Genomic DNA, 25,288 nt, shown 5'->3' with positions numbered 1-25,288 from the left:
ATTGTTTCCAGCACAATGGAAGAAACTCAATGTGCTCAAAGGTGGATTTCGTTCCCAACTGGAGGTTAGGTTAGATTATTAGATACAGTTAAGCTAGGTTGGCTCAGGTTTAGTTAAACATTTAGGTTTAAACAGTCCCTTCTGCCATTACATTTACAAATCAAACAAGAGTTGTCACAGCAGGACAGCTAAAAACAACGAAGAAACAGATTTAACATTAAATGTTTATTCACCAACCAAGAAATAATCAGAACAATGCAACAGACCATCCACTCACTCGATGTAGTGCTGCTCACGGGTGTCTGCCCTTTCCTCTCCCCCTTGCTTCTTTCCTTCCTTGCTCTTCTGTCTTTACTTCATTCTTTCCTCATCTTTCTGCCTACAGGTGACTTTACACTCCCTCTTCTGTCTTTGTTTCCTTCATTCTTTCCACTGCCTTCTGCCTATGGGTGACTCTACACTATATGACAAGCCAAATGGTTTCCTGTACACCAGGAAACCATTTACTACACTGGGTGGTAACCATATGACCAAATTATGGTGCCTGGTGGTTTAGTGGGTAATTACAGCGCTCCAATCGGACTGAGCCAGTGGAGGTTTATATCCAATGGGTGGTTGGGGTTTACTGCTCACGTAATGCCACTCAGGGATGAGTGAGGCTTGTCACTTTCATCTTAAATGTCAGGACCAACTTGCCTAGCCCCAGGCTCCTATGCTCCTCACTGGGCAACGTAGGATTCGATGATGGATGGATGGACTATCAGGAAGAACTGATTTAGTAAGGTGCTTCTACTGCTTAAAGTAAGGAGTACATTTAGCCCCCTCAATGGACATAAGTTCAGAAATTTGAATGCTCCTGTGGCCAGCCTCGGGACCATTTTTTCAAAGTTCTAAAATCAATTTCTTTTTCTTATAGATGTGAAAAGACTCGTCTGGCACACCTGGCTTTCCCCCACCCCCCAAACCCATTCTGTTATTTGCTATGATTTATGAAAGAATTAATAAAATTAGGGTACATGATACATTAGCATGTAAACATTTGGCAAAAACATCTGGGATGAAATGACTACCTGACTGCTTGGAATGGTAGAGCAGGGCCGTGTAAACATACCAATGACCTTCGTTTCCTTCCAATACTTGTTCGCAGTTTTTTATAGCTCGCCCTAACTCAACATCACTGACACCAGTACAATAAAGCGTTGTTCAAGGGCGGCAGCTATGAAGGGGTTAATGGAATACATTATTGTTTGTATCAATACTCTCTCTTTTACACATACACATAAGAATGAACAAAAGAATAAGTAGTAAATGTACACTTAACTTTATGAAGCAGATATAACTATGCTCAGTCAGTCCGAAATAAGTTGGGAAGCGTGAAAATGAACGAAGAATGTGGAACTGAATGCTAACTTACGAGAACACTTGGGATAAATGAATAATTTTTTCCTGATTGGCAAACATGTTTGTTCCACTTTGTCCCCTAAAACTGCAAAACGCATAAATTTTTGTCTAATCATACAGCCTTAAAACCTTACCACTTCACATTCCTTTAGTTTGTTGTCTGTATTTTTCTGACTATTCTGAGGGTGGTAAATTACCTTCTCTTGGTGAAAGATTTCCTCCCACTTATTATCATCAAGCTCCTTAAGCTGTACCTACGATTGTTTCTGGCATAATGGAGGAAACTTACCCAATGTACTCAAAGGTGGATTTCATTTCCCAATTGTCCAACTGGAGCCCAGGTTAGTTTAGGTTAAATTATTAGGTAGTTAAACTAGATTAGGATAGGTTAGGTTATCAGTAGCCTCACCAAACTCCACCCCACCACCCGTTTGATTGAGTTGTAAGCAGGAGGCATTGGAGGGGGGTAAACTCACGCTCATTTACCCATGGCCCGCTTGCCAGCAACTAGATGCTTGCTCTTTACACTGAAGCTATTGAACAGATAATTTTATGTATTACCGTATCACTGAACCATTTGGTCACAGCCCAGATACAGTATACTGAAACCTGGATAATTGAGCTTTCATATTTCCAACACCCTTGTTGTAAATTGAACATGGCCACTCCCCCTCTTCTTTGACAGTACTGCCCCCAGCCCTAGATACCATCATTTTGGTTTTACTTGCATTAACTCTAAGCCCTTGTGCCCCACACCATCTCTCCATTTCCTAAATCTTTCCTCTGCCTCCCATTCATTCTCTGAAATCAACACCAAATCATCAGCATACAACATCTCCCATGGGAGTCCATTTCTGAAGTCACATGAAAAGGCTTTTACGTGGGGTTTAAACCTGACCCCTGATCCACACCAACATTCACGGAAAACTCCTCACTCAAAACTCGATTCACCCTTCCCTGGGTGCGAGCACCCACATACATGGACATATCCACCCTGAACAGCCACTCCTCGATCCCAAGCTTTCTCATTGCCCACTTTACCACCTCACCTGGGTCTCTGTCAAAGGCCTTCTCCAAATCAACAAAAACAAAGTCTATCTAACTATCTACTGCCAGATGCCTTAATCCCGTAAGGGATGGCCACAACAAATCGTCTCCATGTCGCCTTATCCCCCACCATTTCACTGCCCTGCTCCCAAAGGCATGGCCACAAACAAATCGTCTCAATGCGCCCTAACCCCCGCCATTTCACTGCCCTACTCCCAGCTCACACTCCCCTCTCTCATATACCTCTCCACTACATCCCTCCATTTCATCCTTGGCTTCCCTCTCCCTCTTCCCCCCCTCCACCTCACTCACATACACTCTACTTGTCAGTCTCTCACTCTCCATCCTCTCCACATGGCCAAACCACCTCAATGTGTCTCTCCTAATGCTTCCTATCACATCCACATCCACACCACAATGCTCCTTCACATCCTCATTTGTCATTCAGTTTCTCCATGTGACTCCACAGGCTCATCTCAAATAACTCATTTCCACTGCTCTCACACTTGACTTCTGTCCCTTCAGCAAGGTCCAAGCTTCACTTCCATACGTTAGAGTTGGTATCACAATACTGTCATGCAGTAGCTTTTTCACTTTCATGCTCACTTCCCTGTTTCTTATCACTGCTTTCAAGGAACCAGCAACCTTTCTTCCCTGCTGTACCCTTTCAAGCACTTCATCCTCCAAACTCCCATCCTTACTCATCACACTACCCAAGTACTTAAATTCACCCACATTTTCCATTTCCTCCTCATCCAACCTCACTGTAAAGTACATTCACTGACTTCATTTCTCTCGAACACCATACCTTTACTCTTCCCTACATTCACCTTTAGATTCTATTTCTTACACACTCTCCCAAACTCATCCACCGAGCCTTGCAGCTCCCCTTCGTCTTCACTTAACAACACAGTATCATCTGCAAACATCAGTACAGGGAGTTTCCAAATACTGTCCTCTCTCAGTAGGGACACTCCAACATCCACTGCCCTACCTTGTATTTCTTTCATAACCTTATCCATATACAGATTGAACAACCATGGAGACATCCCTGTTTCAATACAACCTTCAAGTAGAAAAATTCACTCAGTTCACCATTCACACACACTGCAGCCTTAGCACCTTCATACATACTCTTCACAGCATTCAACAACTTCCCATCTACTCCACATATACTTAATACTTTCCACAATCCTTGTCTATCCACCCTGTCATATGCATCCTCCAAACCCATAAAGGAAGCATACAACTTCTTTCCCTTCACTAGAAACTTTTCCACTAAAGATCTAAGAATGAATATCTGACCTACACAACCTTTTCCCTTCCTAAAACCTCCCTGTTCTTCTCCAACTAATTCCTCTGTTATTTCCCTAACTGTCAATAAGTATCTTACTGTATACTTTTCCTATTCCACTAAGAAGACAAATGCCCCTATGATTACCACACACTTCTTTTTCCCCTTTTCCTTTGTACAAGGGAATAATTATACCTGACTTCCAATCCTACGGGACTCTACCTTCCTCCCAGGCCAATCTGCACATCTTCCACATCCATACTACTACTATCTCTCCCCCATGCTTCAGCATTTCACCACACACTCCATCAATACCTGGGGCTTTCCCCATTTTGACTTTCTCCATTGCTTCCACAACTTCCATCCTACTGATTTCTTCCTCTCTTCTCACATCCCTCCTTCTACCAGCCATTCCCCAGCCACTTATACTCACACTACTTTCATTCTCTATGTTCCACAATTCCCTAAAAGTGTTCTCTCCACCTGCTCAATTTTTCTCTCTTCTCCACTAGTAATTTGCCATTTTTATCATTCACTCCCCGACTAACTTCATTCCCTATTCTTTCCTACATATTTTTCCTGAAGTTGTTGAACAATGCATATGAAGCAAAACCATACAACAGAATGTGAAGCCCAACAATAAAACCAACCAAATTCTGACTTCATGAGTACAACATGAACACTGCATGACCACAAACTATATCTACCAACCGAGCAAGTGAGAGATTCATCCCAGATGTGATGAATGCTGCATACAGGAATGTCAAGAAGTTGTGCATTTCTCTCTCAGTTCTTCATTCCCTGCACATTCATTTTTCTTGTTTCATAACCTGACTTTGGGGAGAGGAAAAAAAAAAAAAGTCAGCTGTTGCACTGCTGTTGTGGCGTGCACTAGCCAGCAAGAAGCTGTATGACACCAGTGTAGTGGCGAGGAGAGGATGGCGGCTGGACAAGTCTGGGTGAGAGACTTGTATGGGAAGGGATTACTGTACTTTCCATTTTTCATTAGGCAGTAGGCATAGACTGAGGACTGAAGCATTTCACAATAGTGTTTAGTAGCATTCTGTTCACTCAAGGGTGATTATAAGGATGATGTCATAGGCTCAAGGGTCAAAGAGCGACTGTGGGCTTGAAGTCGAAAATAAGCTTCTCGAATGTGAAACTTGGATACACATACTGTAGTTGTATATTTGTGACTATTTACAGGTAACTTTACACTCTCTCTTCTGTCGTTCTTTCTTTCATTCTTTCCTCTTCCTTCTGCCTGTGGGTGGCTCTACACTGAGTGACAAGCCAAATGGTTTCCTGTACACCAGGAAACCATTTACTATGCTGGGTGGTAACCATATAACCAAATTTTGGCGCCTGGTGGTTTAGTGGGTAATTATTGTGCTCCAATCAGATTGAGCCAGTGAAGATTTATTTCCAAGGGGTGGTTGGGGTTGATTGCTCATGTAATGCCACTCAGGGATGAGTGAGGCTGGTCACTCTCATCTTAAATGTCGGGACCAACTGCCTAGCCCCGGGCTCCTACGCTCCTCATGGGGCAATGTAGGATTGGTTGATGAATGGATGGATTAAAATACTCCAACACTATTTTTGTGTCTGTAGTTTGAACTGCCCAGACTGGGGGGGGGGGGGAATCACCTAGTCAATCCCCTCAGCAGAGTCTGGTGTCATTTGCTTACACTGATTCTCACCACTTGTGTAAATTTGTTTGTACAGTATATTGTTAAAGGGCATGACCCTCTTCTCTCACATCCATAACTGTGCATTAACATTCCTAACTATCTATCGGTATATTATTTTCTTAGTGAATATGAAATTCTTAAAATTTTAGGAGCATTTTAGATCATTTGAATTAAATTTACACCAAAATAACTCTAGCAATATGTCTCTTTATTCTGACTTACTGTCCTAACTGAATAAAAAGGCTATTTCTTTCACTTACACATATCCAGATATTTCATATAACAAGTGTGCAAAATTTTAATTAATACACAGTGGGAGGTTGTGATGAAACTAGGGACATATTTAATAAGAAGTGTCACAAATTTACAGCATGAGCAATTCTCAAAAACAATTGAATATTATTAGGAATCACCTTGCTTTTCACATTTTTCACTGAAAATGCAGCCAATTAATCAAAATTCATGGTAACTTTACACTGACTATGCACGACTTATTTTATAAATATGACCTCCAGTCAGGTAAGCCAACGCAACCCCCACCCCTACCCTTGATCAGCTGTTAATGCTACTACTGTGTTTGCATTCTGGAAGGGGTGTAATACAACAAGATTTTCAATTTTGAGCAAGCATACTGTATAGAAGTCAGCTGTTTTGGAAGGTTAACTTAAACAGCATTACTGCATCTTATGATAATAATAAAATTACTGATGGACTTGCTTTTACAATTTAAAATTTACAAAAGTCCAGCTTTTTTAATCACACACACCAAGAGAGCTATATAACACTGTGAACAAATGTGTCCTTACTTATTCACTTAGCTTTCAGAATGTGGTTTTGTGATCCAACTGCCCTTTCCACAAGGCTTGGAAATGTAACCCCTATTTTTCCAGAGGATACATACTGTACTTTGTCAAACACGATCCTTGCCAAACACACAACCTTCAGGAATGAACCTATCATGTCAGAGGAGGATCAACTTTATTCCACAAATTCTTTTATATACTGTATACTAAGCAAAAAACTTAGAACATGATGAAAATTGCCCATTAAATGCAACTGAAGAGTATATAACTAAATACAGTCACGACTTGCTATACAACAGGATTAAGTGAAAACTATCACATAGAGGTTTATTGTATAATGAGGTCAATATAACATGGGTTTTATGGGGATGAAGATGGAGGCCTAGGACCACAAAACCTAATCTCTAAAAAAAACTTTATCCTTTTAGGCTTGCCCTCTGCACCCCTAGGTAGCACCATACTTTCCACTAGAGACTGCATCCTTACCAGAAACAGTTTCCAGGTCACATGTTTCAGTATTTCACACACAAAAAGTTATCACTTCACTTAAAATCATACATTATACTATTTGCTACACACTTACACTGTTCTTAGGTGACAGCTGTTGTGTTTCAGTGGCCTTTCATGCACAAAATGGAACAAAAGGCAGACAATCACAGGAATTGTAAACGCCTAGCAGCCATCTTGGCTCAATCAGCTGATTGCGAGGTACCATTATCAGTAGACTGAGAGGCCATGTATGCAAGGTAGACATGATTTTCAAATCAAAAGTTTCACACACAGTAAGATGATCACATCAAATGTACACACTGGGTGGCCATCCTGGCTCAGACAGCTGACTGTTGACTTGTGTGCGTCATCCATCTGTACGAGATCCTCGGAGGCGGCTGTCACAATTATCATTTTAGCAAATTCATTATACAGAGACAGCCAGATTATTGGGGCTATATGGTGTTACAGGGTGCCCGATTAGTCCGAAAGCACGATTAATCCGGTGGAAACAAAACACAAGTACAGTAATCACTCTAATATCCGGACGCCCAATAACCGAACATCCCCACTAACCGAACCTTATCGTCCTGGGATTAAAAAAAAAAAAAAAAAAAAAAATTTTTTTTTTTTTTTTTTTTTTTTTTTGCCGTCCGTAATTTGAACTTGCCGCGCGCGCCGCGTGAGAGCATTGTTTTGGTTCGTCATTCCTCCGACGTCCGATAGAGCGCCGCTGCATCCTCCCCACTTCCCGCCTGTCTCTCACCGCGACAAGACTTACGCTGTTCGCCATGGCTGCCCACGTGCTCGCTTTTGTGGTGGTGCCGTACTTGCTGCAAGGCCTCCTGCTGCTCTCTGCCCTACTCTTAGTGTGTGTGATGATGGCCCCGCCTCCTGAGAAAAGGAAGAGAGTGGTGTTGACTCTGGAGAAGAAACGGGAGATATTGGAGAAGGTTGATGCGGGTTGGTCTTCCTCACGCATTCTCCGCGAGTTCAACCTGGCCCAGTCGACTTTGTTCGATATCAAGCGTTCCCGAGACAAGCTCATGCAGTATACGGCTGACTTCTCGTCGAGAAGCAAACGCAACGTGGAGAGGAAGGTTATGTTTACCCCCAAGTATGCAGAGATCGACCGCTCCACGTTGATTTGGTATCGACAGCAACGTGCAGCTGGTGTGATGGTACGTGGAACGGAGCTGAAGGCTGCTGCTGAGAAGTTTGCAAGGCTTCACGACGCCCTTGACTTCAAGGCATCTGAGGGTTGGCTCTTCGCGTTCAAGTTACGACATGGCCTTACTAACCGTAAAGCACATGGCAAAGCATTGGACGCTAACGAGGATGGAGTGGACGAGTATCGGCACAAGGTGAAAAGCTTGATCGACAGGGAGGGCCTCACTCTCGGTCAAGTCTATAACGCTGACGAAACTGGCCTATTCTATCGCTCGGTGTAAACGAACACTCTAGCCGATGAGACGGAGAAGCGTGTACCTGGCCGCAAGCTTTCTAAGGAACAGATATCTGCTTTCTGTTGTGCCAATGCTAACGGCATGCACCGGCTTAAGCCAGCCCGTTATTGTTGGCCGTGCAAAGCAGCCTCGGTCCCTTCGTGGGGTGATGGATGTCCTTCCTGTCGTATGGTACCATTCTTTGAAAGCATGGTTCACAGCTGTGATTTTCAAAGACTGGTTTCACCATCACTTCGTCAAGGAGGTCATCCAGTACCAGACGAAGACACTGGGAATTCCTCGCGACCAGGTAAAGGCTCTCCTTCTGCTCGACAATGCACCTGCCCACCCGTGCGACAAGGACTTGGTTGCTGAAAATGGCCATATTAGGTGCATGTTTCTGCCCCAAGACAGGCCCTCATGCTCCGAGCCACAGCCCAGCACATCAGCTACAGTGGAGTCACCGCTCGATGTGAGTTTGCGGCTATCTTCAGAGTCTTCTGTAGTCGGTACGCCATCACCACGACCCACCGATGCACCCCTTGGTCACCTGCCAGTGATACTCTCGGACTCTGACAGTGAATAAACAGCAAGAACTTCTCCACTAGACCACACGGGAATTTTGAGTGTTGTGCAGTGAAAAAAACGGTGTGTTGTGTTAAGGTTTTCAAGTTGGGAGAAAAGACTCAGTAGAAAAGAAATTTAACGTAACTAACCTTCTTTGTTTTGGCTTTGGAAAATTAAAAAAACCTGGGAAAAGTTAATGTGCAACACTTAAAGTAAAATGGAACATTATTTGGACTAAAGTGAACACTGTGAAAAGAACGGACTTCTGTGTGTTAGTGACTAAGTTCAGTGCAAGACTTCAGGAAGAGTGTAGTGCAAGTGCTTCAGGAAATCGTTCTTACTGTCAGAGTCCGAGAGGAGGCAGTTATTCATCGAGGTGGCCAGGGACTTGCTGTAAGTAGCCAGAATGTTTCATGTTGTACTATTTTCCATACTATATTTACCAGAATGTTTCATATTGTACTTTTTTCCATACTATACTTACCAAAATGTGTCATACTGTACTTCTTTCCATACTATACTTACCTCATGCATGTGCAGTAGGAATGTGTTTTTCAGAGTTAGGTTCGGTTAGAGTCCATAAGTACCAGAATGTTTATTAATGTATGAACATACTTCTAAACCCACATTTTATGTTTCTTTTGCATTTATTTCAGTCATTTATGTGCCTTATTGGTGTGATTTGGGTGTTAAATAGGTGCTACGCATGTCCGGAGGGAGTTGTATAGGTGTTTCTCTGAGTTAGGGTCCATAAGTACAAGTCCATAAGCTGGGGCCCAATATCCGGACGAAACCAATATCCGAACCTACCGATGGCTCTATTGATCCGGATATTGGAGGGGTTACTGTACTGTACTGTTAGACCGATTTATTTACCGGTCAATGTACACTTTAAGTACCAGAAAGACCTTTCCAGTTCAATGCATATTCCTCCAGCTTGTTTCAGTATTTTTCAGACTATATTCAGTTCATTAAATTACGTTTTCTTACGGAAAGATTTCCTCCCTGTTATTATCGTCACGTTCTAAAGCTGTACCTACGATTGTTTCCAGCACAATGGACGAAACTCATCATACTCAAATGTGGACTTCGTTTCCCAACTTCCCAACTGAAGATTAGGTTAGGTTACATTATTAGGTGCAGTTAAGCTAGGTTAGGCCAGGTTTAAACACTTAGATTAGAACAGTGTCTTCTGCCAATACGTTAATGAATCAAACAAAGAGTCGTCACACCAGAACAGATAAAAACAGTGGGGAAACAGATTTAACAAGAAATGTTTATTTACCAACCCAGAAATAATAAGAAAAATATAACAGACTATCAGGATGAACTGATTTGGTGAGGTGCTTTTACTGCTTACAGCAAAGCGTATGTTTACCTCCCTCAAATCCTCAATGTTCGTGAGTTCAGAAATTTGTGTGCTCCCGTGGCAGACCTTGAAACCATTTTTTCAAAGTTATAAAGTCAGTTTCTTTTTCTTACAGATGTGAAAAGACTCAGCTGGTAAACCTGGCTTTTTCCCCTCCTCCCTAAACCCATCTTGTGGTTTACTATGATTCGTGAAAGAATTAATAAAATTAGGGGGCATGTAACATTAACATTTAAACATAAAATTAGGGTGCATGTTACTTTAGCATTTAAACATATCGGTGAAAACATCTGGGATGAAAAGACCGCCTAGCTGTTTGGGATGGTACAGTAGGGTCATGTAAACATACCAGTGACCTTCGTTCCCTTCCCAAAATTGTTCGCAGTTTTTATGGCTCTCCCTAACTCAACGTCACTGACAACAGTACAGTAAAGCATTGTTCAAGGCTGGCAGCCATGAAGGGGTTAATGGAATACATTATTGTTTGTATCAATACTCTCTCTTTCAAACATACACGAATGAACAAAAGAATGTGCAATAAATGTACACTTAACTGTAAGAAGCAGAAATAACTGTATGCTCTGTCAGTCTGAAATGTGCTGGGAAGCGACATCGAACAAAGAATGTGGAACTGAATGCCACCTTACGAGAACACGTGAGATGAAAGTATTTTTTCTTATTAGTAAACATGTTTGTTCCATTTCGTCCCCTACAATTGTGAAACTCATAAATTTCTGTCCAAGCATACAGCCTAATAACTTTACCAATTCAATTCATATTGCTCTAGTTTGTTTTCTGTATTTTTCTGCCTATTTTGTGGGTGGTAAATTACGTTTGGCTGAAAGATTTCCTCTCTTATTATCATAACGTTCCTTAAGCCTTACCTACGATTGTTTCCGGCATAATGGAAGAAACTTACTCATAATTAGGGTGTATGTTACATTAGCATTTAAACATATCGGCGAAAACATCTGAGATGAAGTGGCAGGCCGCCTGACTGTTTGTGATGGTAGAGGAGGGTCGTGAAAACATACCAGTGACCTTCGTTTCCTTCCCATAATTGTTCGCAGTTTTTATAGCTCTCCCTAACCCAACATCCCTGACACCGGTACAGTAAAGCATTGTTCAAGGCTGGCAGCTATATGGGGTTAATGGAATGCATTATTGTTTGTATTAATACTCTCTTTCACACATACAGTACACTTAAGAATGAACAAAAGAATGAACAGTAAATGTAAGAGGAAGAAATAACTATGCTCTGTCGGTCCGAAATGTGTTGGGAAGCACGATATCTTAATGAAGAATGCAGAACTGAATGCTAACTTACGAGAACACATGAGATGAGTAATTTTTTTTTTTTATTGATTAACAGACGTTCTTGTTCCATTTCGTTTCCTAAAATTGGGAAACCCATTACTTTTCGTCTAAACATACAGCCTAAAGACTTCACCAATTCACTTCATATTCCTCCAGTTTGTTTCTGTGTTTTTATATTTTCAGGGTAGTAAATTACCTTTTCTTGCTGAAAGATTTTCTCTTTTATTATCACGTTCTTTAAGCCATACCTACGACTGCTTCGGGTATAATGGAAGAAACTCATCGTTCACAAAAGTGGATTTAGTTTCCCAATTTCTCAACTAGAGCTCAGGTTAGGTCAGGTTAGGTTGAATTAGGTTAAATTATTATGTAGTTAAGCAAGGTTAGGCTAGGTCAGGAGTATCAGTTGCCTCACCAAACTCCACCCTACCACACTTGTGATCAAGTTGTGTGCAGTAGGCGTGGGTGGGGGCAGGGTGAGCAGACTCACTCTGGTTTACCCATGCCTTGCTCCCTAGCAACTGGATGCTTCCTGTTTAAACCAGAGCTATCGTATGGATAATTCTAGGTATTACTGTACCACTGAACCATTTGGTCACGGGCCGGATATACCGAAAGCTGGATAATCCGAGCCTGGATAATCAAGCTTCCACGGTAATTTATTAACAGTTATTCCAAAAATGAGTCTAACTTTAAACAAGGCTTTAGCCAAGATGTATCACCATCATGTGGTAAAGAATATGTAGATAGTGAATGCACTAATAAGTATGGAAATTTCATATATAGAGACATAAACTAGGACTCGTACACTATCTTTCTTTAACCTCTATGTTGCAGCGGGCCTAAACATTTCCTAAGTCCATGATGCGGGAAAAAACAGTTTAAAAAAACAATGTTTTCATCATGTGTTTTGTCCCACTTATAACTGACCAAACATGTGGGTTACAATATACTTCCCGCTCACGGCTTAAGCCCAGCGGCCACGATACTGAATGTTTGAACTTGTCGCTTGGCTGGCCAACGTTCTTGGAGACTTTTACACCCGGATAGTAGTATGTAAATTCGGATAATAGTTTAATACAGCCAAGGTCCAGCATCCAGATAATGAACATGTCCAGATAAATGAGGGACTACTGTATTTCACAAAGCTCTTCCAAAATGTACGACACAGTCTACCAATCGACATTTGTGGAATGGTATATGCAACCAGGGGTTAAGATCTGAAAGTGAACCAGTAAGTGTTTCCAAAATAAAGCTACGGTATTTACAGATTAGTTCCCTCTATGGAAATAGTTTGTAAAATATTTACAATGAGGCAATATCATATATAAGGACATAAATCAGGACTCATACTCTATCTTTCTGTGAGATAAGAATAGAATCCAGCAAGAAGTTTCCAAAGTATAACACGACAGATTTTTCCTTATACGGTATATATAGTTCGTCAAGTAGACTATCTATCTATCTATCTACTGCCAGACGCCTCAATCCCGTTTGGGGTGGCCACAAACAAATCGCCTCCACGTTGTCCTGCCCTCTGCCATTTCACTGCCCTGCTCTCAACTCACACCCCCCTCTCTCATATACCTCTCCACCCCATCCCTCCATCTCATCCTCGGCCTCCTCCTCCCTCTTCCCCCCTCCACCTCACTCACATAGACTCTCTTCGTCAGTTTTTCACCCTCCATCCTCGCCACATGGCCAAACCACCTCAGTGTGTTCCTCATAAAGCTTCCTATCACATCCACATCCACACCACAACGCTCCTTTATATCCTCATTCGTCAGGCTGTCTCTCCATGTGACTCCACAGGCTCCTCTTAAATAACTCATTTCCACTGCTCTCACTCTTGACTTGTGTCCTTCCAACAACGTCCAAGCTTCACTTCCATACGTTAGAGTTGGTATCACAATACTGTCATGTAGTAACTTTTTCACTTCCATGCTCACTTTCCTGTTTCTTATTACTGCTTTCAAAGAACAATCAACCTTTCTTCCCTGCTGTACCCTTTCAAGCACTTCACCCTCCAAACTTCCATCCTTACTCATCACACTACCCAAGTACTTAAACGTACTCACATTTTCCAATTCCTCACCATCCAACCTCGCTGTACATTCACTGACTTCACCTCTCTCAAAGACCACCTTTAGAATCCGTTTCTTACACACTCTCCCAAACTCATCCACCAAGCCTTGCAGCTCCCCTTCCTCTTCACTCAACAACACAGTATCACCTGCAAACAGCAGTACAGGGAGTTTCCAAACACTATCCTCTCTCACCAGGGCCACTCCAACATCCACAACTCTACCTTATACCTCTTTTATTACCCCATCCATGTACAGATTGAACAACCATGGAGACATGACACATCCTTGTTTCAACCCAACCTTCAAAGAGAAAAATTCACTTAGTTCACCACCCACATGCACTGCAGCCTTAGCACCATCATACATACTCTTCACAGCATTCAACAACTTCCCACCTACTCCATATATTCTTAATGCTTTCCACAATCCTTGTCTATCGACCCTGTCATATGCTTTCTCCAAATCCATGAAAGCCACATACAACTTCTTTCCCTTCTCTAGAAACTTTTCCACTACAGATCTAAGAATGAATATCTGATCTACACAACCTCTACTCTTCCTAAAGCCTCCCTGTTCTTCTCCAACTAATTCCTCTGTTCTTTCTCTAACCCTGTCAATAAGTATCCTACCATACACTTTTCCTATTATACTAAGAAGACAAATGCCCCAATGATTACCACACACTTCTTTTTCCCCTTTTCCTTTGTACCAGGGAATAATTATACCTGACTTCCAATCCTCTGGGACTCTACCTTCCTCCCTGGCCAATCTGCACATCTTCCACATCCATTCTACTACTATCTCTCCCCCATGCTTTAGCATTTCACCACACACTCCATCAATTCCTGGGGCTTTCCTCAATTTAACTTTCTTCATTGCTTCCACAACTTCTATCCTACTGATTTCTTCCTGTCTTCTCACCTCCCTCCTTCTCCCAGCCATTCCCCAGCCACTTATACTTGCATTACTTCCATCCTGTATGTTCAACAATTCCTTAAAGTGTTCTCTCCATCTCCTCACTTTTTCTCCCTTCTCCACTAGTAATCTACCATTTTTATCTTTCACTCCCCTGCTAACCTCACTTCCACCCTGTCTTACTCTCTTCACCTCTTTCCAGAATATTTTCTTACAATCCCTCCACTTTACACTCAAATTCCTTCCAAATTCCTCATCCACTCTCTTCTTACTCTCTCTTACTAATCTTTTCACCTCTCTCTTTCTTTCTACATATAACTCTCTCTTCCGCCTCTCAACTTCTTCCACGCCCCTATTTCTCATTCATTCATTTTATGCTTTCTTCTTTTGTGCCACAGCCTGTCTCACATCTTCAGTCCACCACGCTGTTCCTTGCACCCCCCTTCGTCTTCTCTTCCTCCCGCAAACAACATCACATGCTGCACATACTTCTTCTGTAAATATCCTGCACACACCTTCCACGTCCCCCATCTGCTCCAATTCATATTTGCCCAATTGTTCCTCCACTTCTCTCTTCTACTCTCCCTTTTCTCATTCTCTTGTAACTTTTCCACTCTCCTTGCAACTACTCCTTCCTCTCGTCTTTCCCTTCCTCTATTTCTCCATCTTACTTGGATCCTAATTCTGTCCAGCACCAAGTAGTGGTTAGAAAGTCCACTACCCCAACCTCTATAAGCTCTTGCATCCATTACACATCTTCACATCCTTTCATCCACACACACATAATCAATCATTGCCTTCCTTTCATTCAGTTCACCACCCACCCTTCTCATCACTCGCCATGTATACCTGTGGATCATTTTATGCCTGAAGAGGGTATTGGCTATCACCAACCCTCTCCCAGCACAAATGTCCACTAACGCACTTCTATTCTCATCTATCTCAGCAGGCACACCCCACTCACCAACTATTCCATCCACCTTCACATTCCCTACTTTACCATTCATATCACCGATCAAAAACACTCTCTCAATCCTTCCAAACTTTTCCATGCACACTTCCACATTTGTCCAGAACTCTTCTCTCACTCTGTTAGCACGATCTTGCGTTGGCGCATACACACACACAATCGCCCACATTTGTATTCCAACTTTCAACCTTACCCACACAATCCTTGACCCAAGTGATCCATACTGTCTTATGCTCTTCTTCCATCTTTTACTCACAACTATACATACTCCTTCCATTGCCCTCTCATTCCCACCTACTCCTGCACATATACCACATCCATACTCCCATTCTCTCACACTTTCTCCTCACCATTTTGTTTCAGTTATTCCACATACATCCACTTTTGCACCCTCAGGCACCTGGACAATCTCTCTCTCTTTCACCTCATCATTCGCTCTTCTTACATTTCATTTTGCCATTACCTAGTCCTTTGTCCAGCCCTGGGTCGTCATCGTTTGGTCAGTCCTTGTCCAAGGCTTCTTGTTTGACTTTTTAGTTAGCTGTTTTCCGGGGAGGGGCACTAACCCTCCGCCAACCCTTTTAGTCACCTATTACGACAAGCAGGGATACTGGGGGAGTATTCTTGAAAAACCCCCCTACCCTCAGGGGTACACAATATGGCAATTTTATACATACAGATATCAACTGCAACACATACTCATCTCTGTGTGTGATATGAAGCCAATCCACCTGGTATTTTCTGAAATACAGCCCAGATGGAAAGATGAACAGATGGACAGACAGACAGACAGGTGCGATTCGTATATCCCCACCATATGGAATAATGGTGGGGATAATTACTTATCACAGAATGAACTGACGTATAAGGGGACTTGCCTGCAATGTGCTCACAGCTTCACAGTACATTACTTTTTTTTTTTTTTTTTTTTAATAACAGAACGGAGGAAGGAAAAACAAATGGGAAAAAAAAAAAAATAATCCATACATCAGATTACTGGTGTCCTCTATTCATAAAATATCTGTAACAGTTAGACTTGAACAGTTGAGGGTTGAAATTTGGAGGAAAACAACTCTGGGGAAGCGAGTTCCAGAGAAATGCAGTTCGGGGAATGAAAGAATTCTGATAGGCAGAAGTTCTGCAATATGGCTGAGTGACATTCCAGTCATGAGAGCTACCAGATGCCCGTGTAGCACGAGGGAAGACATGGAGAGGTGGCACCATGGACGCAACTTCGTCTGAGCATTTGCCAAAAAAATATCTGTAAAATAATGCAAGGGAGGCAACATTCCTTTTTACTTGCAGGGGAGGTAGTTTATATGTAATGGCAGGGTTGTTAATTATTCTAACAGCTTTATTCTGGATTTTGTCTAGTTGTCTTAATGCAACCTCTCCACAACCGTTCCACAAGGGTGAGCAATATTCAAGCTGAGAGCGCACATGACTCTTATAAATTATAGCTAACTGCTTATTGACGAAGAAGTTACGGACTCTGTACAATAATCCAAGTTTCTTTGAGGTGGTTTTAGCAAGTGATCTGACATGAGAGGTCCAGCTGAGGGCACTGTTAAGTGAGACACCAAGAATTTCAATACTTTTGGAGATGAGAATATTAGTAGCACTGAAGGTACGAATCTGGCAATATCTGTCTATTAGTAAACTGTATATATTTACTAGCATTAAAAGAGACAAAGTTGTTTTGTCCCCATTCACTGATTGTAGATAGATCTTGATTTATGGAGATGGCTGTACTGAGTTGAGAGGTAGAGATATTAGACTTTGTAAATGGATGTCTGAGTGTGAATGAACTATGTAGTGTTGAGTCATCTGTATATGCGTGAATGGGATTGTGAGTGACAGATAGGAGATCATTCATATGAACCAGAAACAGGGTTGGCGCCAGAACTGATCCCTGCGGCACGCCGGCGTTAATTGAGTGGAAATTCGAATATACATCATCTACTTTTACTCTTATTTTCCTGTCACTAAGATAAGAAGAAATCAAAGGAACAAAAGACGTTAGTCCATAGCAAGGGAGTTTGGACAGCAGGGAACGGTGCCATACACTGTCGAAAGCTTTAGAGATATCAAGAGCTACTGCATGAGTTTCTCCAAAAAGATCAATTGATTGATGGATGGTATGAGTTAAGAGATTGAGTATGTCAATGGTGGATCTTTCGTGGCGAAAACCGTATTGTCTATCACTAATTAAGTTGTTGGATTCAAGATGTTTAACAAGATGCTTATTAATTAAAGTTTCAAATACCTTACCAAGAGAAGATGTGACAGCTATTGGTCTGTAATTGGAGGGGTCAGACGAACTTCATTTCTTCGGAACTGGGTGGATATTGGCTTCTTTCCATGAATTTGGGAATAAAGAAGTACTTATACATAGTCTGAATAATTTAGCTAGGACAGAGGCAAGTTCAGGGGAAAACTTTTTCAAAACAATTGGCGGAATTCCATCTGGGCCTGGAGCTTTGTTGGTAGGTAAATTGTCTAGGATGGATTTTACGAATCGTGTCTGTATTTTAAGTGGGGCAATTTCGGGAGAATCAAGTTCCAGTCCTGAGACATTCTGGCTGGTATCATCTATGGTAGAGTTTCTTGCAAAGGTACTAGCAAAGATATCTGCTTTCCCACGTGGGTCATTTGTAATATTGCCATCTGAAGATTTTAGTGGGGGAATGGAAGATGACTTGTTAAAGTTATTATTGAAAGAATTAAGAGTTGACCAGAATATTCTATTGTCATTAGGGTTGTTAAGTAGTTTTGATGCTTGCTTTTGAAGAAAGTTTGATTTAGATAGATTTAATACAGCTTTTGCATGATTTCTAGCAATTTTAAATTGGAAGAGTGATTCATATGTTTTTGATTTTAAGTAAGAGTTATATGCTAATGACTTTTGGGCTGTTGCTCTGGCACAATTGCCATCAAACCATTTTGGAGAGTTTGATCTTTTAGTGAATTGTTGACTTGGTATGAATAAATCCATACCAGCTAGTATTAAGTCGCAAATGTGGGACTGGGTAGAATTGGGATCACTAGAGAAGAAAGACTGCCATGGAACATCAGCAAGATAATTTCTAAATCCATCCCAGTCTGCCCTGTCAAAGTGCCATCGGGTCACCCTGACAGGTTTGGCATGGGGAGGTGTAGGAGGGTTAACTAATGAGGCTTTGATGAGATTGTGGTCAGAGGATCCAAGTGGTGACAGTACATCTATCCTGTATTGATCTGGATTATTTGTCAAGAATAAATCCAACAGATGGGCATTATGGTCAGGATTATCAGGTATTCTTGTTGGTTGCTTTACCAACTGGGTGAGATTAAACGATTCCGCAAACAGCTCACATTCTAGACCAGCGTCGTCAGTCCGGGCAGAATGCAATAACCATTCAACATTGTGTATGTTAAAATCACCCAAAATGGTAATTTCATTGCCAAGGGCAAGGTCAAGGTTACTCAACTGAGTGGATATGGAATCAAATGAAGGTGTAATGTGCAACATTTGAGGTGATTATAGTAATTTTGTTTTTATGTAGGTCACTCCCACACACCTCAACAGTAACTCATGGTAGCATGAAATCTGAAAAGTCTTAGTTAGGGGGTAGATGTGCATCTTCTTGGTTACTACTCAAATTGACCCTCTAATAAGACTCCTCTAAGTCATTAACCAAGCTGAAGGCAATTAGAGATCTCTGACAGGTTAAATGCACTATAATAAAAGTAAAGAGATAAGTCAACTTACAATGCTCTTTCCTTGTCCTGATGTACACTGTAGCGCACCATGCGGTCAGAAAAATTATCCAACTCTCGAATTATCCCAGAAAGGTCCTGCATAAAAAATGAAGAAGACAATATTAATTAATTAAATGTTATGTAATACTGTAGCCAACCTTCTCACGTTTGAATATCATTAAGGGGGTAATATAGAACATACTATTACAATGCCAATTTGACATTCCAAGATACTGTATACTGTCTAAATATGCAATAAAGAAAAATTATTTCCAATGCAAGATTTTCAAAATTGAATCTGATCATACAGCAGTGGACATAAATAATTACCATACTATTTCTCCTTTTGGAGGCACCTCAAAGGAGGCTCTGAATACTCTGAATACCACCCAAATAACAAGAGGAATCATCCTAAACTCAGTGAACTGAAGAGTTGAGGTACTGCTTCTATCCCCAGTTGGAATGATTCACAAGGCATGGTGACCTTCCTCCAAGACTAGATAAATGCACACAATTCAGCAAAATATATGGTTATAACAGATGAGAGTCTGTTTCACTGAGAGTAAAGTCCAAAATGGTCAGTATCTGGAAAAACCAGTCTGTTACATAGTGTCCATTAATTCAGAATTTATTGAATGATCTTTGTTAAGATAATTCTCTTGCTGATGGAGGGTGTACTGCTATTTAAAAATACATTAATTAAAAAAAACACACACACACATGAAGAACGTGGTAGTAGCCAGGTTTGCCAGTATAAAACAGGGTGTGGAATGGGCGTCCAGCTTCATCAAATTCAGCATCTTTCCTCTTAGCAAACACTTGATCTGGATGTTTCATCAGGGGCCGGGAACGGGGTTCAAAGAGGCCGGAAGGAAACAGGTACTTGATGGCTTCCTGAAATATATGCCGTGTACTGTATGAATGTACACTCGTATCAGAAAATATCGGTGAACTGTGGGTACAATGCCATCCGGAATGATTTGACCATGCAGCATTGACAGCCCATTAACACCTGTATATACACGTATTATAATATTTACGGCCATTTCCTACACATTACGAAGGATACAAGAGTTATATCTCATATAGCAGTCATCTATCGTCTGGGATGCCTTTGTTCTGTGTGTCATAATATTTAACACATATTCTGCACCAATACTTTCTGGTGTGAGTGTACATTATTACCAAGAAGATTTTCTACAAAATAATGTTCCATGTCCCTGATCTAAATCCATACAAATGGGATATTTCCATCTGGCAAACAAGTATAGGTTGTACTGAGAGAGAGAGAGAGAGAGAGAGAGAGAGAGAGAGAGAGAGAGAGAGAGAGAGAGAGAGAGAGAGAGAGAGAGAGAAATCATTTCACCATTTTTCTTTTCACAAAATAACCAAATACGAAACATCCTCATTATAAGCAGTCTTTATTTTAACATGCTTTTTTTTAGTAAATCAGAAGAATTTTTCATTCATTTGTTAATTTAAAAAGGTTCCAACATACAATACACCTTCAACTTAAGCATCTAATGTCTCCTGGAATTTTACTGTGCAAATTGAAACATGCAAATACCACTGAAATCCATGTTATATGGCTCACGGGTATGGTGAAATCTGGAAAATTTTCCAGTCCCCTTTTGGCCCGCCCTCTTCAAAAATTTTTGCCCACCCTTGATTATACCTAACATTCACTGCATTGCACAGAAACCCTATTGGAACATCACTTGGCATGAAAAAAGTTAATTATGGAATACAAAGTGACAGGGGATGGAGCAATGTTTGGGCCTGAGGAAAGGAGGTATCTTCAGATGATGACTTATTTACCTTGAGGTACGTGAGAAACTATTTCAAAGCATAAAATAACAAAAAAAACTTTCTTTAAAGAAGAAAAAGTACAGAATGATTGGTGGTAATGAGACGAGACAAAAGGCAGCTGATGACTGTGTGTGGGGGGGGAGTGGGGGGGGGGCTGACAAGTACAAATACTTTCACATCCCATTATTAACCCCTTAAACGCGGATCGTCGCGTTTGCGACGCTCGGTGAAAAGGACATAACGGCGGATTGTCGCGTTTGCGATTCTAGTAAATTTTGAATAACCACGGGCAAGCAGGCTCCAGCTGGTATTGTCTATCAGTACCGCCACCCTTTAGCTACTTTTAGCACACTTGACCTTTGTACTACTGACCTCGGTTGTTGCCAAGTACAGTAAAAGTCCTATTATTCGGCATCTATGGGACCAGGATGATGCCGAGATATTGGATTTACCGAATAATCAAAAACCTACCCACTCAGTACCTTAAATATATTAGTGAACACTGTTATCACCACTTATGGTATTACAACCGTTTGGAGAGAGTATACTGTACAATACTGCAATCAATACAGTACTGTACCTGAATCTGAAATATATAGATACAGTAACCCCTCCAATATCCGGATCAATAGAGCCATAGGCAGGTCCGGATAGTGGTCCTGTCCGGATATTGGGCCCCAGCTTATGGACTAGTACTTACGGACCCTAACTCTGAAAAACACCTATACAACTCCCTCTGGACATGCATAGCACCTATTTAAGACCCAAATCACACCAATAAGGGACATAAAAGACTGAAATAAATGCAAAAGAACCATAAAATGAGGTTTTAGAGGTGAGTTTATACAATATTAAACATTCTGGGTACTTACAAGTCCCTTGGTCTTGGACTGGTTTGAACCGCCAGTTTGCAGTCCACAGTTAATCCTCTGCACTCTAAATTCTAATTTCTTAACACTGCACAACACTGTAAATTCCTGTGTGTTCTAGTGGCAAGGTATTGCAGTTTATTTACTGTTTATTCACAAAAAACAAGCACCTGTGGCTTGCACTGTTATGAGTATCTGCTCTCCATCGGAGTTAAGCTGTGACTGTTGATGTTGGTGGGGTAACAGAGTTGCCAGATCGCAACAGCCACATTACCAATCTCCTCAACTTTCATTGTCAAATATAACTTTTCATTACCAAATTCGTAAAGCTAGCATATATTCTTCACTAATTATATATACAAGTGGAAATACATGTAATCACTCTCCTTATAACTAACACCATGTTGATTATTTTCACACTATGTAGGGTAGCAGATTAATCAGAGAGAGCAAACAATCCACCATCTCCATCCTGTGTATCCTCATACATGTGAAAAATCCATTTGGTAATGCATTATTCTAATGCATTACCAAACGAATTTTTCATTACCAAATTGGCCCACACTTGGTAATGAAAAATACCAAATGGCAACCTGACAGGGGAGGGGGGAGGGGGAGGAAGGAAGGGGTGAAGGGACCATGGTGTAACAGCTGTTTGGCGCCAGGCGGGAATTTCAAATTATGGGAGGGAAAAAAAAGTCAGATTTTTTTCGAATTTTTTGCAGTTTTTGGCCCATTTTGGGAATATTGGATCCCAGGAGGATTATGTCCGGTTAGTGGGGATGTTCTGATATTGGGCGTTCGGATATTAGAGGGATTACTGTATATATAAATTAGTGAACATATACAAATGTAATGACACAGTAGGCATACAAGTCAGATAACACTTCCTGGATGGCCGAAATGATACGTAATATTACCTACCAGTTCAGTACAGATGGAAGGGTGCAAGGAATAAATGTGTTGGGAGAGTTGAATGATTCTTTGATCACGAAGGAAGAAGTGGAGAAGGCAGTAAAGGAGATGAAAACAGGGAAAGCTGCAGGTATGGATGGGTGTGCTGTGGAATGCCTGAAGGGTGGTGGAGTGACTATTGTTGACTGGTTAGTAAGATTGTTGAATGTGTGCTTTGAGAAAGGTATGGTGCCAATTGACTGGGCAAGTGCTTGTGTGGTCCCGTTGTATAAAGGCAAGGGTGATAAGTATGAATGTACTAGCTTTAGGGGTATAAGTCTGTTGAGTGTTGTAGGTAAGGTGTATGGTAGAGTGTTAATTATGAGAGTTAGAGAGGGTACAGAGGGAGTGATTAGTGATGAGCAGTGTGGCTTTAGGAGAAGGAGGGGATGCGTTGATCAGGTGTTTGCTGTGAGACAAGTGTGTGAAAAGTATTTAGCGAAAGGCAAGGATGTGTTTTGGGCATTTATGGATTTAGAGAAAGCGTATGATAGAATTGATAGGGAGGCTTTGTGGACTGTTTTAAGATTGTATGGACTTGATGGTAGGTTACTAAAAGGGGTGAAAAGTTTTTATGTAAATAGTAGAGCGTGTGTAAGAGTGGGAAATGCTGTGAGTGATTGGTTTCCCGTGAGAGTGGGGCTGCGACAGGGATGTGTGATGTCGCCTTGGTTGTTTAATATTTACATGGATGGTGTTGTAAGGGAGGTGAATGCAAGAGTTTTAGGTGGTCTGAGTCTGGTAAATGTTGATGGAGGAGAGTGGAATCTGAAGCAGCTGCTGTTTGCAGATGATACTGCACTGGTGACTGATTCAGAGGAGAGATTGAGACAGTTGGTAGAGGAGTTTGGAAGGGTGTGTGAAAGGAGGAAATTGAAAGTAAATGAGAATAAGAGTAAAGTGATGAAGTGTACGAGGTTGATAGATGGTAGGGGGATGAATATAGTTTTGAATGGTGAGTTGCTTGAGGAGGTAGATTGTTTTAAATATCTAGGGTCACATGTTGCTGTGGATGGAAGAATAGATGCAGAAGTGAAGTTTAGAATAAATGAAGTAGGAAAGGTGCTGGGAGGAATGAAAAAAGTGTTTAAATGTCGTTCGCTTAGAATGGATGTAAAGAGAAGGCTGTATGAGGGTGTTGTGGTACCGACTGCATTATATGGGGCTGAAACATGGAATATGGGTGTAGCAGAGAGGAAAAGTTTGAATGTAATGGAGATGAGATGTCTGAGGAGTATGTGTGGAGGACGCGTATGGATCGGGTGCGAAATGATGAAGTGCGAAGGAGAACTGGAGTTGTTCGGGAGATGGCTGGTAGAGTTGAGCAGAGGGTGTTGCAATGGTTTGGACATATGGAGAGAATGGATAATGAGCGATTGGTGAAAAAGATAACTAGATCTGATGTGAGAGGTGTAAGGCTGAGAGGAAGACCACGAATAGGATGGATGGACAGTGTGAAGAGAGCGCTGGATGCGAGAGGGATGTCTGTTGAGCAAGGAAGAGTGGCTGTGCGTGACAGAAATAAATGGAGAGAAATTGTGAATGAATAAGTGATGACGCAGCCCTGAGGGGATATTCTCCCGCATTTGGTCTGATCAGCTAGTCAAGTCAGGTGCGGGTAAGGGGATGGGTCTGTTATGATGTGGCAGGGGTAAACCAGTTCTGCTGTCGGGCCCTGCTGCGGATGTCACTGATTGCATTGCCCAGTTGACCCTTGTGCGGTGTGGTGCGGTGAGGATCTGTCCGTTCTCCCCTTTGGGGCTAAGATGCAAATGAATGTGTTTGAATGGATGAGTAAATGGAGAGTGAGTCGTCCTGTCTCGGCTACCTCCCTTTCCTTGGGGGAAGCAGCCTAGGTATATAGATAGATAGATAGATAGTTCAGTACATCACTTGTATTGAACTCATCACTACTTATGTTATTACAAATATGTTTGGAGTGAGTGCTGTATACAGTATTTTTTCCAAACACAAAATAAAATAGTCGGAAAATTGCATAAAATAAAGTGAAGGAATATGAATTGGTAAGGTCTTTCTGATGAAAGTTAATCGTACATTTAGCATTCATTCTTTTCTTCGTTTTTTTTGTTTACATGTGAAAGGGAGAGTATTGATGGAAACAGTAATGTATTCCATTAACCCCTTAATAACCTCCGGCATTGAACAACCCATTACAGTAAAAAACTGTGAACAATTATGGGAAGGGAACGAAGCTCACTGGCATGTTTACACGATTCTACGATACGATTCCAAGCAGTCAGAGGGTCGGTTAATCTCAGATGTGTTCGCCCATTTGGTGAATGCACCGTAACTTTGTAACTTCTCCCGTGAATCATAGCATGGGTTTAGGAAACTAAATAACACATTGTTAGGTGCGCCAGATGATTATCTTCACATCTTTAAGAAAATGGAAGAAATTTAATCCCTCTGAGTACGTAGAGTAAGTTTCTTCCATTCTTCTATCAATTTGTTTTTCTTAAAGACGTGAAGATAATCGTCTGGCTCACCTGGCAATGTTAT

General features: G+C 41.4%; 1 protein-coding gene across 3 annotated transcripts in view; it reads right to left on the bottom strand.

Moving 5' to 3' along the window:
* The window catches only part of mRpS9 (mitochondrial ribosomal protein S9), a 266,276-nt gene that overhangs the window by 117,725 nt on the left and 123,263 nt on the right, over nucleotides 1–25,288 (bottom strand). Inside the window, exons 4-5 of one of the 3 annotated variants that reach the window (XM_080267237.1) lie at nucleotides 19,851–20,030; nucleotides 19,147–19,232 (exon numbers count right to left, since the gene is read on the bottom strand). In XM_080267237.1, coding sequence (XP_080123363.1) covers nucleotides 19,147–19,232; nucleotides 19,851–20,030 — 266 coding nt within the window. The remainder of the gene's footprint in view (nucleotides 1–19,146; nucleotides 19,233–19,850; nucleotides 20,031–25,288) is intronic. The other 2 variants (XM_080267238.1, XM_080267239.1) reach the window with 2 other exon arrangements.

Source organism: Coenobita brevimanus, chromosome 23 (genome assembly GCF_032717465.1).
Source record: "Coenobita brevimanus isolate Jiangsu-jjx chromosome 23, ASM3271746v2, whole genome shotgun sequence".
Classification (NCBI taxonomy): Eukaryota; Metazoa; Arthropoda; class Malacostraca; order Decapoda; family Coenobitidae; genus Coenobita; species Coenobita brevimanus.
The sequence above is the reverse complement of the archived record's forward strand: the minus strand, read 5'-3'. Positions and strand labels throughout refer to the sequence as shown.